The sequence below is a fragment of the Eptatretus burgeri genome, chromosome 11 (genome assembly GCF_056783735.1).
Source record: "Eptatretus burgeri isolate ZD-2024b chromosome 11, Ebu_testis_v1, whole genome shotgun sequence".
Lineage (NCBI taxonomy): Eukaryota > Metazoa > Chordata > Myxini > Myxiniformes > Myxinidae > Eptatretus > Eptatretus burgeri.
The window spans coordinates 22,329,261-22,344,445 of NC_140971.1; the positions used below are offsets into that span (position 1 = coordinate 22,329,261).

At 44.7% G+C, this 15,185-nt stretch overlaps 1 protein-coding gene across 10 annotated transcripts in view; it reads left to right on the forward strand.

Moving 5' to 3' along the window:
• OSBPL9 (oxysterol binding protein like 9) overlaps positions 1-11,076 on the forward strand; it is a 98,806-nt gene extending 87,730 nt beyond the window's left edge. For 7 of the 10 annotated variants that reach the window (XR_015049135.1, XR_015049137.1, XR_015049139.1 and 4 more), the window contains 6 exons: positions 2,808-2,948; positions 3,157-3,235; positions 3,370-3,461; positions 8,256-8,395; positions 8,734-9,325; positions 10,109-11,076. Coding sequence is in view for 3 of the 10 variants with exons in the window: in XM_085845527.1 (XP_085701653.1) it covers positions 2,808-2,948; positions 3,157-3,235; positions 3,370-3,461; positions 8,256-8,391; positions 10,109-10,198 (538 nt within the window). In the remaining 7 variants the exon portion in view is untranslated. Of the gene's footprint in view, positions 1-2,807; positions 2,949-3,156; positions 3,236-3,369; positions 3,462-8,255; positions 8,396-8,733; positions 9,326-10,108 lie in introns of those variants that run through there. The other 3 variants (XM_085845529.1, XM_085845528.1, XM_085845527.1) reach the window with 3 other exon arrangements.
• Positions 11,077-15,185: the final 4,109 nt, after the last annotated feature.

Here is a 15,185-nt window from a genome sequence, read left to right on the forward strand (position 1 = left end):
TCAAAAATATTTTTACCGAAAAAAAAAAAAAAAACTCTCCGGCACTCACTGATGAACCTCTGACAGTTTGACTAAGATCCGTTTGGCCATCTCTGAGAAAAATGATGATGCACATGCAGACAGACAAACATCCTTTTTGGTGTATAGAAATAGATGGTGTTTACGGATTTAAGTGCAGCAATTGAATTTGGGTGCCACCAATATTATTGTTCCACCAATACGTTACATGTCACCATTGAAGGAAAGCATTTTTTTTATCTGTTTACAGTGTGTTATACCGACATTAAAACCATGCTATTTCTTGATCTCTTGGACTTCTTATTTTCTAATTACATCTTGAGAGATATTGAGATTGAGATGATTATTATAATCATCATCCCCTTCAACTGTTGGGAAAGAAAAGTCTGAGTCAGACATGACTGCCGATGTGGCAGAGTAACATGAGAAAATGCCCTTTGTCTTTGGGCTTTAAATCGTGTCAACGAGCGAGTTGCTCACAATAGTCCAAGAAGTTCTAAACGGTCCTTTCGGAGAGACATCGTGAGAGTGTGAGATTTGTTAGGATTGAAAGACGTGTTCATCGTGTTGAACCAGTTTGTGATTTTTCCCAGATCTGCAGTGAGCGAAGAAGCTGCGACTTGCCGGTCTGAGGGATGACACATGGTACAGACGAGGGTGGAGTATTCGATAAAGAGATAAAGAGGATTTTCCAGAGTCTGAGAGATCATTGATGAAAACCAGAAAAAGAACTGGGCCAAGAATGCTGCCTTGAGGAACTCCAGCCTGGACAGGAAGAGGGGATGAGGGAACTCTATTTAGGGCCACACGTTGATTGCGACAGGAGAGGAAGTCTGCGAGCCATGAGTGGAGATGGCCTTGGATACCAAAGGAAGAGAGTTGAGCAGGGCAGGGTGCCAGACCGTGTCAAAAGCACGTGATATGTCCGGGGATACGGCTCTGATTTCATGTCCTGCATTGATTTCCTCCATCCATTGTTGGGAGAGCAGAAGCAGCATCTCCAGGGTGGAGTAACCTTGTGTGAAACCAAATTGATGATTGGAAATCGAGCCATTGGAGAAACAGGAAGGATTTAATGTCTGATGCGATGATGGATTCTATAACCTTGCTGATGATTGGCAGAAGGCTGATTGTTCTCCAGTTGCAGGGATCTGTTTTTGCACCTTTTTATGCAGGGCAGTAATGTTTGTTGTTTTCCAAGCAGATGGCAGATGACCTTGAGCAATTGAGAGGGTGAATATAACTGAGAGAGGGTGAGCAAGAGCAGAGGAGCAGGTTTTTAGGACACATGGGCTGATGCCGTCTGGACCGGTTGCAGAATCTGAGTCGAGGTTTGACAGCAAACTCTCCACTTTGTCAGAAGAAAAGAACACACAGCCCAGGGACAGTTGGATGTGACAGGGTAGTGTAGGTACAGAAATCGATGGGTTTCGGACACAAGATTTCAATGCAAACACCGAGTTTAGGCATTCAGCCTTTTCACGTGCGGTGTCAGCAGTGCGGCCATTTGAGGTGAGGGAGGGGATGGAGGGGGAACACACACCAAAAACATTTGATTATATGCCACCAGGATTTGGAGGAGGGAGAGAGGTTTGAAAGTTCAAACTTGAGATGAGAAAGATGTTGTTTGCTGACTCTCCTGAGAGGAGACACATACTTGTTCTGAGCTTTATTGAAGGAACTGAGATTACCCTCAGTTGGGTTTGCTTTCCATGAGGCAAAGGCAAGTTGTTTCAGGATGACTGTCTTGCCACAAGCGTCAGTGGACCATGGGCGGGAGGAAGGGTCGGACAACTGAAGACTAGAGGGGATAAATCTGTGCAGGAGGGTGAGCAAGTTTCTTTGAAAGAATTCCCAGGATGAGTTGATGTTGGAGAAAGTGGTGATGGGAGACCAGTCTCGAAGTTTGATGGCTGCTTGGAGACCCTGCCAGTCGGCTTGAGTGAAATGCCAGACTTGACGGTGCTGAAATGGATCTCTGATAACAGCCAGATTGTCTGGCCAGATTCTGTTTGGCAGATTATGTCTGGTTTGTCAGTGGCAACCTGTATGGAAAGATCTGTAAGGTTTGAACAAAGCCCCCGGATATTTGAGGTCCACACTTTTAATGAAGAGGTAGGGGAGGAGGCTTTGGGTGCAGGCAAGCAGAGGGGAGGGGGAGGGTAGGCTAGGATAAGGGAGGAGGGAGGGAAGTAAGGAGAGTTGTTGAAAGAGTGTGGGGGATTGCAGAAAAGGGAGGAGAGGGGGTCGGATGAAGAGTAAAAAACGCTCTCTGATGCTTAGTTGAGGTACAGTGGGGAGTAATATGAGAGGGGCAGAAGGCAGTTGAGGATTTGAGGAGGTGGAGTGATGAGATGAAGGAGGCAGCTTTGTGAATGTGAGGGGGGGCCAACTTTGAGAAGGGTGAGTGAGGGGTGAATGGAGGGAAAAGGGTGAGTGGGGAGGTTTTTAAGAAAGGTGAGGGGGAAGAGTGTGATGGTTGCTTTGAGAGGGAGGGATGAGAGGGGTGAATTGGCACTGAAGTTGGAAACAAAGGATGATTGATGGAAAACGAACATGCATAGGAATGATCATTTGTTAAGAATGATCGTCAAATTTAAATAGACAAGGTTCTAAAACATGCCAGTGCGAGTTCAAGGAATTTTTTTTGTCTGCACCACTGGAAACGAACAGGGATGAGATTTTTGGAAAGTACAGGAGGGTAAGTTGGTGGTTTTTATTTATTTATTATTGCAACAGCCTTGGAGTACATGTTCATTTTAGCATCTCCATGACTATCTTTTCCCCAGGTCAATCCTAACTGTACCATGGGTTGAGCTGGGTGGTGAGTGCTCTATCGCTTGTGCTCACTCTGGATTCACAGCCACCATCACCTTCCATACAAAACCTTTTTATGGCGGCTCCAAACACAGGATCACTGCTGACATATTGTGAGTGTGTTTTGCCCTCTGCTGCATGGTTGTTCCCATATTGGTCCAGTTGATTTCATGAGGAGTCACTGAGGGATGTGCACCACAATATTTTGATGCTGACATGAGTAAGTTATTGCAAATTGATCATGATGATTTATTGGCTGGGTGGTTGGTTGTTTTGGCCAACAAAGTGCACTAACAAGTTTGATAACACATTTTCCTCTAGCTCCCCCAATGAGAAGAAGCCGTTCTGTTCAATCGAGGGAGAGTGGAATGGGGTGATGCATGCCAAGTGGGAGAATGGGGTGAGTTCACACAATACACTTTAGATTTTTCTCAGTCACCAACTTGATGTAAAATTTGAATTGCATGTCTGGTTAGTGGATGATAGCATATACACAGTACTTTTGATCGTTAATTATGCCTGTGCTAACTGCAGGATACGGAAGTGTTTGTGGACACCAAAGAGTTGTCCATCACCAAGAAACGCGTCCGTAAGCTTGAGGACCAAGAAGAATTTGAATCTCGAAGGTGAGTGGAATGCAGAAACTACTTCAAATATGTAGACACCATCACATGGCTGTTGTGATGGTTGGAGACTGATTGTTTTCAGGTTATTACCTCTGCCACCAAAGGTGAACGGATGTTATGTATTCACGTGTCTGTCAGTCAGCAGGATCTCTGGAAAAAGTTATGGACGGATTTGGCTGAAACTTGGTGGACAGGTTGGGGATATGAGAGAAAGGACTAATTGATTAGATTGTGGTGAAGATCCGGATGCTATAATTTTTTTTTAAGTGATTCTTCCCTATATTGACAGATGTGGCGAAAAACTAATATGTGGCACAATATCTGAAAAAGTTGTCGATGGATTTGGACAAAACTTGGTGGACATGTTGGATGTGTGACACAGACCGATTGATTCGATTTTGGTAAAGCTCCGGATATGGATTCTTGAATTTAAGTGATTCTTTCCCATGGAAACACTGAGAGATTTGGCCAAAAGCAATATACAGTGTTGCATGATATCTCAAGCAGTTGTGGACGGATTCGGACGAAACTTGGTGGATGAGTTGGGTAGCTGACAAGAACAAGCCGATTATATTTTGGTAAAGAGACCGGAACTGCATCCGTACATCAGGGAGTGACAAAATGTAACTTGTTTAGCCTGGCGGGGGTATGCGCTCTACCGCATGCCGTTCTGGTTGAAGTCTGCATTAGCCATGGATGGATCATGGTATGTGATGATCGAACACATCCCGAATATGCTAAATCAGATAGATTTACAGTGCCTCGAGAGAGTCTACACCCCCTTTCAAAATTTTTACCTTTTGTTGCCTTCCAGCCTGGAATTAATGTGCATTAAATCATACTTTTTCCACCTTTTATTTACACATTATAACCCATAACTTCCTCGTGAAAAACAAATTCTACAAATTTCAGAAAATTATTAAAAATACAAGACAAGAATATCTTGGTTTGATAAGTGTCCACCCCCATGAGTTGATACTTGGTGGAAGCACCTTTGACAGCAATTACAGCTGTGAGTCTGTTGGGATCGGTCTCTACCAAGTTTGCACACCTTGATTGAGCTTGAACAGTTTTGTACAGGAGAATGGGCAAATATTGTCCAGTGAAGTTACATGAGGAGTGTTGATGGACAGCAATCTTCAAGTCATGCCACAGATTTTCAATTGGATTTAGGTCAGGCTCTGACTGAGTCACTCAAGGACATTTATCTTTTTGTTCCTCACCACTCCATTGTAGCTTTGGCTGTGTGCTTTGGGTAGTCATCATACTGAAAGGCAAACTTCTGTCCCAATTTCAGCTTTCTTGCAGAGGGCAGCAGGTTTTCCTCTGGGATTTTTCTGTATTTTGTTTCATCCATTTTTCTCTCTATCCTGACAAGTGCCCAGTCCCTGCTGATGAGAAACATCCCCATAACATGATGCTGCCACCACCATGCTTCACAGTAGGGATGGTGTTCTTTGGGTAATGTGCTGTGTTGGGTTTGCACCAAACATAATGTTTTGCATTTATGCTAAACAATTCCATGTTGGTTTCGTCAGACCACAACACTTTTTGTGACATGGCTTCAGAATGTCTGGGGTGCTTTTTTTTTTTTTTTTTTTCTCATATATCAAACAGGACTCAAGGTGGGCTTTTCTGAGTAATGGCTTCCTTCTTGCCACCCTACCATACAGGCCAGACCTGTGCAGTGCTTGGCATATTGTCACATGCACACAGTGACCAGTCTTTGTCATCAAGGCATGTAGCTCTTTCATCGTTGCCATTGGCCTCTTGGTGGCCTCTCTGATCAGTCTCCTCCTTGCTTGGTCATCCAGTTTGAAGGGATGGCATGATCTCGGCAGGGTCTTGCTTGCATATGTTTTCCACTTCTTAATGATCATCTTGACTGTGCTCCAAGGGATATTCAAGGCCTTTGAAATATTTGTATGCCCATCCCCTGATGTGTGCCTTTCCACAACTTTAGCTTGGAGGCCTTTTGAAAGCTCCTTTGTGCTCATGGTTGAGTCTTTGCTGTGAAACGCACTACCCAACAGAGGAAACCCACAGCAACAGCTGATTTTATTCGAACATAATCAGAATCACTACAATTTAACACAGGTGGAGGCCAATTAACTTGCTGTGTGATTTTGAACGTGATTGGTTACACCTGAGTTGTGGACACTTATCGAACCAAGATATTCCAGTTTTGTATTTTCAATTAATTTTCTGAAGGACTTTTTTTTCACTTGGAAGTTGTGGGTTACGATGTGGAAAAAGTCTGATTTAATGCAATTTATTTCCATGCTACAAGGCAACAAAAGGCGAAAATTTTGAAAGGGGGTGTACACTTTCTGTACGCACTGTATGTTAAAACCTTTGTGACAAGGGAAGGTCACTGAAGTCTATCTTGTTCTTTAAAGCGGTGTACAACAATCATATCGTGTACAATTCACTCAGCACAGTCACCACAAACGAGGGAAGTACTTTAATTTGATCTTGTTCGCTCAATGACTCGGTACATTTTGAAAGTGGTATGGACAATTTGCAAACCTTTGGTCTTTTCACAAAAAAGCAACGTGCGAATCCGGTGTGACAGGTGGATCGGCATCGTCCTTTTGTTCACTAGGAATTCTAGCTTATAGTTAAGACATTATTCCACAAAACGTACTTTTACACCCTGGCTCATCATCCAAACGTGTTGCCAACAATTGGAAGCTTTCGCTGACTTATCCACCGATTGCAGAACAACACACTGCACCTGTGATATGTGGACTGCTGAGTTGCCCATCTAAAGATCGAGGGGGGGGAAAAAACAATCATTAGTTAGTGACCTGAAACGTGTTTTTCAATGCAGGAAAATCCCGTGTTCTCACTGTTATTCCACGAGGATCAGCTTTTTTGGAAAAAACCCAAGTTTGCTTCTCAGACCAACTCCTGGAAGAGGTGCAGTCCTTGGAGCTCATTGGCCTCACTCTATGCCACAACCTGTCTTCGGTGAACCAGACCTCCAAATTGGACTCTAAAATTGCATGATGTTTCGGTATTTTCCAGAGATTTTAAATTTTTTAATTTTTTTCCGTTCCAAGTCGTGACTCGTCTAAGACCTAAAATGATTGTAAATCATTCTGAGCTGCTCAGAGCTCACATGCAGTGTATAAGGTTTTCATCCGTATATCATGGAGTATGGGTCACCACTCTGAGCAGGTGTAGCTGCTTCCATCTTTCTCTCTTCAAGGCGATCAAGTCCAAGGCTGTCAATGTTGTTGGAATACTTTGCCAGGTGGCTGAGCCTGAACATCTGCAGCTTGTCCATCTCATTTCTGGCCCCTCTTTTCATTTCTGGCTGGATTGGTGAATTCTATTTTTTTTGTCACCTCATTTCTTTCACCTCTCCCAGATGATAGGTTGTAACCTTTTTTTTGTAACCAGGGACCTGTTAGAGTGAGGTTGTCCTGTTCTTATGATTGCCATGAAGGGTGGTGTAGTTGACATGAGCATAAAAGAGGTAAGTGTAATTTTTACATGTCCTCTGTAAAACCAGCCAAGGCACCTTTACCTTGATAAGGAGAGGAGTGCATTTGGATGTCTTGGTTCGTGTTTGAGCCGATTAACCCTGACCCTGTGCCATGCCCCCCTCCAGTCCTTCCCCATGCTTCGTTTTAGAGACCTGCCCACCTGTATCCTTGAAGAACTTTCCTGTTTTTCCCCTCCTTTTTTGCATGAGTGGAAGAGTGCATTTGGTGCCATGGTTTCTGTATTGTATTAAGTGCCTTTTGTTTCACTAAGTGTGCCTTTATCTTTATACATTGCTACGGTCTGCCTTTCGTCTCAGGATTCTGTTTTCGTCCCGTCTCTCTTGTGAATAAACTGTTGTTCCTCAAGTAAAGAAGTCACCAAATAACCCCTCATTATTCTATTCTCATGCCTGCCCAAACTGTTTTGGCCCACTTTGGTTTATCCCCTAGGGGAGATATAATTTATTAAACGTTTGCTCTCTGAGAACAGCTGGATTTGGATTCTGACCAAGGGGGAAAAAGACAAAAGACTATGCTAACCGCTCAAGTGTGAATCCCTTTAATTCGACCATTCACGAAGCACCGTCGTTTCGGCCGGCAGTTCTGAGTTAGCAGTCCCATCGATGCGACAGTATTCATGGGATAAAGAAGAAGAACTTTTAACAGTAAATGAATGGGAGAACAAATTTATAAACACAAATGTTTTATGGTTAGAGGAGGTCGAGAAACATGTAAAAAGGAAAGAACTGAGCCCAGCTGATTATCTGGGCAAGTCATAAAATCTATCATTTGCTTACAGCTTATAGTTCTTATAACATAAGTAGAGGACAGCTTGTATATTAGAACAACTATTTTGTTGCACAGGCTACTCTCACCCTGCAACACCATCATTTTGAATGTCTATATACAAAATCAGAATGAAAGTATGAACCTGGTTGTTCAAAATCTTTCAAGCCAGTACTCATTGGATGCCACTGGGTCTTTGAATGGGATGGGGGAAGTACTGAATCATTTCAATGTAATGTTCCCTCTTCTTATGGTTGGAACCATCTTAAATGTTTGTATGATGTAGCTTTGGTCTATTAATTCAGCATTTCTTCATAAATAAACCTTTCCTTCTGTTTTGTTGTTTTCTCTTCTGGGGGGGGGGGAGTCCGAGAGCTAACAACGAGAACTCGAGCCAATAACAACTTTTTGGCTGTCGTGCCCGTTTCTTTGTATTGACATATTTGGTAAACAGAACGGCACATTTTAAATGTGGGTGCAGTAAACCATTCCCACCCTTCTCTTCACCCGACAGACTGTGGCGTGAAGTAACGACGAGTCTAAAGACGGGAAACATGGAAAATGCCACAGATGCCAAGCATGCACTGGAGGAACGCCAAAGAGCTGCAGCACGTGATCGAAAGCTCTCCGCGCAATCTTGGCACACACGGGTTGGTAAATTCGGCAGAAACGAGCTAAAGTTTATTTGTTTATTTCCAAACCTTAAATTTGCTTTTCTAAATTGAACAATGCACAACATTTGTAATTTGCTGGCATGCTTTTTGAAAATTGTGGGTGGGGGTTGTGGGGTGTTGCAATCCAAATTATTTCATTAAAATGTTAGTTTGGAGGTAGAAATTTGAAATTGAAAATGAGCCAATCGGTGAGGTCTGGTCTCTCTATTATTATTGAAGTTGTGGGTGTATTACATGACCTGATTTTACCTGTAATATACACTACATGGCCAAAAGTATGCGGACACCCCTTCTAATTAGTGGATTTGGGTATTGCAGCCACACCCATTGCTGACAGGTGTATAAAATCAAGCACACTGCCATGCAATCTCCAGAGACAAACTTGGGCAGTGGAATGGGCTGCACCGAAGAGCTCAGTGACTCAACGTGATGACGTCATAGGATGCCACCTTTCCAACAAGTCGGTTCATCAAATTTCTGCCTTGCTTGAGCTGCCCCGGTCAACTTTAAATGTTGTTATTGTGAAGTGGAAACGTCTCGGAGCAACAACAGCTCAGCCACAAAGTGGTAGGCCACACAAGCTCACAGAACGGGACTGCCGAGTGCTGAAGTGCATCGTGTGGAAAAATCATCTGTCGTCGGTTGCAGCACTCGCTACCGAGTTCCAAACTGCCTCTGGAAGTAACGTCAGCACAAACACTGTTCGTCGAGAGCTTCATGAAATGGATTTCCATGGCCGAGCAGCCATGTGGGATTGACCTGGAACACAAAGTGGGATTGAACTGGAACTGGAGCTCCATAAATGCAGGAAAAGTGAAACAAAGGAGCAGAGGTGAGCAGTCAACCTGAATTTTGGGAGACTCTGAAGGAAGGTGTTGATGGAAGAGCACATGCATCATTGAGGGAATGGGTAAGTTTTTGAGGGCTAAGAAAGCAAGAGCAGAAGAGAGTTGGGTAAATAATAATATACCGGCCACCATACTGATCTGCGATCAGAGAGCAGCAGGCTCTCGTTCTTTGTGGGGGATGCCAATCATTAGAATTCTGGATTCCTGGTATCCAGGACAGAAGCAGAATTACAAGCCCATACGGGAGAGCAGTACACCATAGCATTATGGATAAAGACCTTGTAGGTTGTTAAACGTTCCGATTTACCAAATAAGGACTTGAAATGATGGAGGATACCCAGTTTGTGGCTGTGTTTGGAGTATCGCTCCATATGGTTTGCCCAAAAGAGGTGAAGCTGATTGTAAAGCCCAGATGTTCAGGCGACTGAACCTGTTTCAGTGGTTTATCATGGAAATAGATTGGTAGATTTGTCAGAGGATCCATATGGAAGGACATCTCGGGAGACATTAAGATTTGCCTGGATTGAATGACTTTCTCTGGACTGGTCATTGTACTTATAAAATTATACTGGGATTCCATACTCCTCCCACTCCCCCAGCCTTCCTCTTACCCCTACAAAAGGATGCTCCCTTGCGGTCAGGGCACGCAAGAGCAACAACAGCCATGGCATCGTCCCAACTTTTTGTTTGTATTTCATTTTTTGAACTGTTAAAACTGCAGTTCCCATTTGGCCAGAATATATGAAATTCACCAGGCATAATATAAAATGCTGTTTGCAATGAGTGAATCTTATAAAGCAACTTGACAAACAAATGTATTTTCAAAACTTTCTTTCAATCCCCAGGTCTTTCATGAAGATGGAGAATGCTGGGTGTTTGACCGTCCTCTGCTGAAGCGAGTTACTCCCGTCACAGAGATCCTTCCCTCACTTTGATTGCCGCTGCGTGGGACCGGTTTAGGCCATTAAATGTGAGGATTTGTTTGAGGAACCAATGATGACAATAATTGATGCTAAGATTTTGCACACTTAAAAGCGAAAGAGGTATAAGTGGCTGGAAGATGGATGGAGTGTTCGTTCAAGGAAGAGGTGATGAGTTAAATGTTTAGGAAGGGGGGAGTGCATGTGTTGAATGGTGGGGTAATTGGGGGGCTGCTGCATGGCAGTGGGAAGTGGGTTTTAAGTGATGTTGGAGTGGGGGGGGGGGAGTGGTTGGGAATTTCAAGTGAAAAGGGACCAGAACAACAACAACAACAAAAAAGTTGAATTTGTGGTGGACCCGTACGTTTTGTAAGAGGAAGGTATTGAATTGAAAGTCCATGTCGGAGGGAAGAGTGGGTGAGGAGGACATTTGGAAGCCAAATGGAGTTGTGTTTGAGCAAGTGAGAAAGTAAAGTGCATGTATTGTTGTAGGAGTGGGTCGTTGGTGCAAATTAGGAATTTGTGAGAAATAAGGGATGAAATAAATCTGGAGTAAGGGATGAACTTTGAAGTCGGGGAGATGGTGCAATGAAGTTCTTTGAGTTTGGAAGGGAGGCTTGGTGAGTGGTGCTGAGGCTGCATTCAGTTTCACTGCCAGTGGGGAAGCATGTTGGTGGAACTGCATATCGAGGTAGAACGTGGCAAGATGCGAGAGTCAATGCCGGGAGATACCACTCGAGTTCTTTCAGGTGAATTCCACCAACGGGAGCAGCTGTATGAAGAATCTGCTGAAGTGCAGGTAAACGGCACCAAATCCATCTCGCTATTGTAACCGTTTCACTGCCAGGACTTCTCACTTTCCAGTCGTACGGAATAAAACTATTTACCTTGGAGAGTTGGAAGTATGTTTTACGATTTGTAATCGGTGTATTATGGTTTTATTATCATGAGGTCGCACTGACCGCAGACATTACATATGCTGGGCATTAGCTGAAGGCTGTCGGGCATTATCCACTGTTCGGAGATCAAAATATAGCGCAACCAACCAGGAGATTAGGACAGGTCCTACTACACCAATTTTGCAACATGAAAGAGCAACTTACCTTACTGAGGCTGTCTGCTCTTTCCTGTTTCTTCAAAAAATATTGGTGCAGTTGTACATTGCATAACTTCCTGTTTGGTTGTGCTGATGTTGTTTTAAATAAGAATGTAATTATTTAATTGTACAGAATCACCCGAGCTTTGTTCTCCCTCCTCCTCCTCCGATGATTGCCTGTGTTCGCTCATTTCCGTAGCCTCGCTCGCTGATTTGTAACTTTCACTTTTACGCTCGATGGGTTTTTGCTTGTCATTCCAATCTTTGTTTGTGGAGGTTCTTGAGCCAATATCTGTCACTATCGACGGATGAACACCATTGGTTCGGTAAATCACGCCATGCCTCGCAGGAAGTTGCAGGCGAATGCTGTCGTTTTGGTAAACCGTCTGAAATTAATTGGTTATTGGCTGTAATGGTGTGCATTTTTGGTGGGGGTGGGGCGAGGAATTTGCTTACTTCTTTGGGGGGGGGGGGGTGGGATCTTTTCTTGTGCCAAAAGTGCTCCCAACCAATCCTATATCTTCACGGATTGAGCCAAATTGCTGGACAGGGAGATGTTGCACTCCTATCTTTTTCCTTTTTCAGATGAGCATGCACGTTAAGCCTGCTTAGTGCCAAACTAAAGCTGACTCTACATCTTCAGTCGAATGGAAAAACGAGATTAATCGTGAGAGCTGGTGTCATCTGCACTGGTGGGGTTGGGGGGGGGGGTGTGGACGAAATGTTAAGGCGTTCTAACAGCCACTGTAGGAAGCAAGAAAATCTGACCAAGCATTAACCTTTTGTTGGAGAAAATACAACTTGTTTGACAATCCTTTCGACTTGGAGCGATAAGTTGAGATTGAGGTTTTTCAAGAATGAAGGCCGTGTTCCATTTATGGGACCAACACGTGAATCATTTCCACATCAGAAGAGTGATGCAATTTCTGCCTGCCCGATTCATCCTCAAAAGGTAAGAGGATTTTTCAGAGCATCTGAGAGGTCGTTTACTTGGATGAGGGACAAGACTGGACCAAAGACTGCCTTGGGGCACTCCAGCCTCCACTTAGAGAGGGGAGGGTTCTCTTGTTAGCGACAAGTTGACTGCAGGAGTGAAGGAATTCAGGAATCTTGTCTGTCAAGGCAGAGAGCTTGTCAAGCAAAGCAGATTCCAGATTGTGAATGTCCAAAACATGTCTTGGGAAATGGTCCTGAACTCTTCAATGGAATTTCAGGCCTCTGACCATTGCTGATAAAAGAGCAGCAGCATGTCAGGGTTAGGCGACTGATGGAATCCAAACTGATGGTCCAAGGTCAAACTGTTTGAAAACAGGAAACATATGATGGACATATCAACATTGATGGATTTCTGACTTTGCTTGTAATTGGAAGGTATATCACTGTTTTCACACCCTTCTTGTGGGTGGGAGTGATGTTTTCCGACTTCCAGGCTGACGAGAGGTTGGGGGGGGGGGGAGGGCAAAGGAGAACAGACTGAACTAGAAGGGCACTCAGTAGAGCGCATACCTCTGCCACGCAATGCCTGATCCACGAGAACATATCGGGTCCAATACGTTTTTGAAATGTCATGCTGTATATCGATTTTGACCCCACCTCTCATTGGTGAGAAATCGCTTAAAAAATTAAATAATTCTCGTATCAAGATCTGGATTCAGATCTTCACCAAAATTGAATCGATTCTTGTCGCACACCCAACATGTTCACCAAGTTTCGTCCGAATCTGTGCACAACTTTTTGAGATATCTTGATATCAGTTTAGCCCTATCTCTCAATGGTGAAGAATCACTTAAAAAAAAAAAAATTATCGGATCCGGATTCGGATCTTCACCAAAATCGAATCAGTTCGTCCTTGTCAAACACCCAACCTGCCACCAAATTTCATCCAGATGCATGCATAACTTTTTTCAGTTATCATATATGCACACACACACACACACACACACACACACACACACACACACACACACACACACACACACACACACACACACACACACACACACACACACACACACACACACACACACACACACACACACACACGTGCAATTCTGACAACTCTTCAACAAAAAAGCCTCACTCTTTCCCTGCAAACCCAGACATTGATCCCCTGTCTACACTCAAGCATTCAGCCCCCCTCCCACAAAAGCCTCAACCTCCCCCTTCCGAAGCTGTCCCATCTTTTCTTTCGCTCTCCTCCCACTCATTAAAGCAAAAGGGCATTCATGTTGAAACAACGGAATATTTAACGCTTTAGATTCCACTATCATGCTATCACCGACTTCACAGAAACCCGTCACGGCCGCCTGTTCAGCTCGCGATTTTAAGAGGAAATGGTCATAATAGCAAACCTGCGTGACCTCTGCAGTGAAAGCGCTGCTTGAGAGAATGGGTTATCATGGGTGAAGCACCAATCCAACAGCTTATAGTTTGGTTGGGAATCGACCCCAGACTTTCGGCGCACAAAAGTGTGCACGAAACCTCTACACCCAGCACTGCTCATGTAATAAATCAAAAGTATTCATGTTAAAATAGTCCATGAAATGTTTTTTTTGTTTGTTTCTTTGTTTTGTATACAATATTGAGCGTCGTATAAGAGCTAACACACAGAACATATAACAAAGGGAGCAGGAGAGGGACGCACAAAATAGTGAAGAGCAGAGACAAGAGGAGATCCGTGGAAGGGAGCGGGATGGGACATGTAACGCGGGGTAAACAAGATGGACACTACAGGGACTTTTAGGAAGGAAAATGGGGAATTTGAAGGAGTTGTGTTTGTGGTGGATTGACGGGGTAAGAAAAGATCGAGGTTTTGGATGGGGGAAAATGATATATGGTGGTGAAGCTCTGGAGGGAAGAGTGTGATTGAATAGAGTGTGGGAGTTTGTTCCAGAGGTGGGAAAAAAAGAGGAATGAAAGGGTGAAGGTCAGCAATGATTCTTGAATCCGCTAGTTTCACCAGAGGGGGGTTGATGGTGGAACTTGAGCGCCCTGTGGAAATTTGGGGTGATGTGGGGGGGGGGTGGGGGCAAGGCTGGAGATGAGATTGCAGAAGACAGAAGGACCACCGACCTGCCTGTGGTGAGAGAGTGAGACCCAAACTCGACTTCATCGCAGAAGATACCAATGATCCTGAATGCCTTGGTTTCCACAGCGTGAAGCTGAGAAAGGTGTCAGGCGGGAGCACCAGCCAAGAGTGGAGAGCAGTACTCCATCAGGCTGCACATGAAAGCTTTCTTTGTATGTGGTCAGGAGATCAGGTCTGCCAAGGAAGGAATACATGACTGAGGATGCCCAGTCGGCAAATGGATTTTGAGGCCAGCTTGGAAATGTGGCTTTCCAAGGAGAGATCATGGCAGATAGGGAGATCCAAAAACTTCCCTTCTCCACTCCTCACGCTGTCTTCCCTTCCCTTCCCCTCACGCTGTCTTCCCTTCCCTTCCCCTCACGCTGTCTTCCCTTCCCTTCCCCTCACGCTGTCTTCCCTTCCCTTCCCCTCACGCTGCCTTCCCTTCCCTTGCCTTCCCCTCACACTGTCTTCCCTTCCCTTCCCCTCACGCTCTCTTCCCTTCCCTTCCCCTCACGCTCTCTTCCCTTTCCTTCCCTTCCCCTCACGCTGTCTTCCCTTTCCTTCCCTTCCCCTCACGCTGTCTTCCCTTTCCTTCCCTTCCCCTCACGCTGTCTTCCCTTTCCTTCCCTTCCCCTCACGCTGTCTTCCCTTCCCTTCCCTTCCCCTCATGCTGTCTTCCCTTCCCTTCCCTTCCCCTCACGCTGTCTTCCCTTCCCTTCCCTTCCCCTCACGCTGTCTTCCCTTCCCTTCCCTTCCCCTCACGCTGTCTTCCCTTCCCTTCCCTTCCCCTCACGCTGTCTTCCCTTCCCTTCCCTTCCCCTCACGCTGTCTTCCCT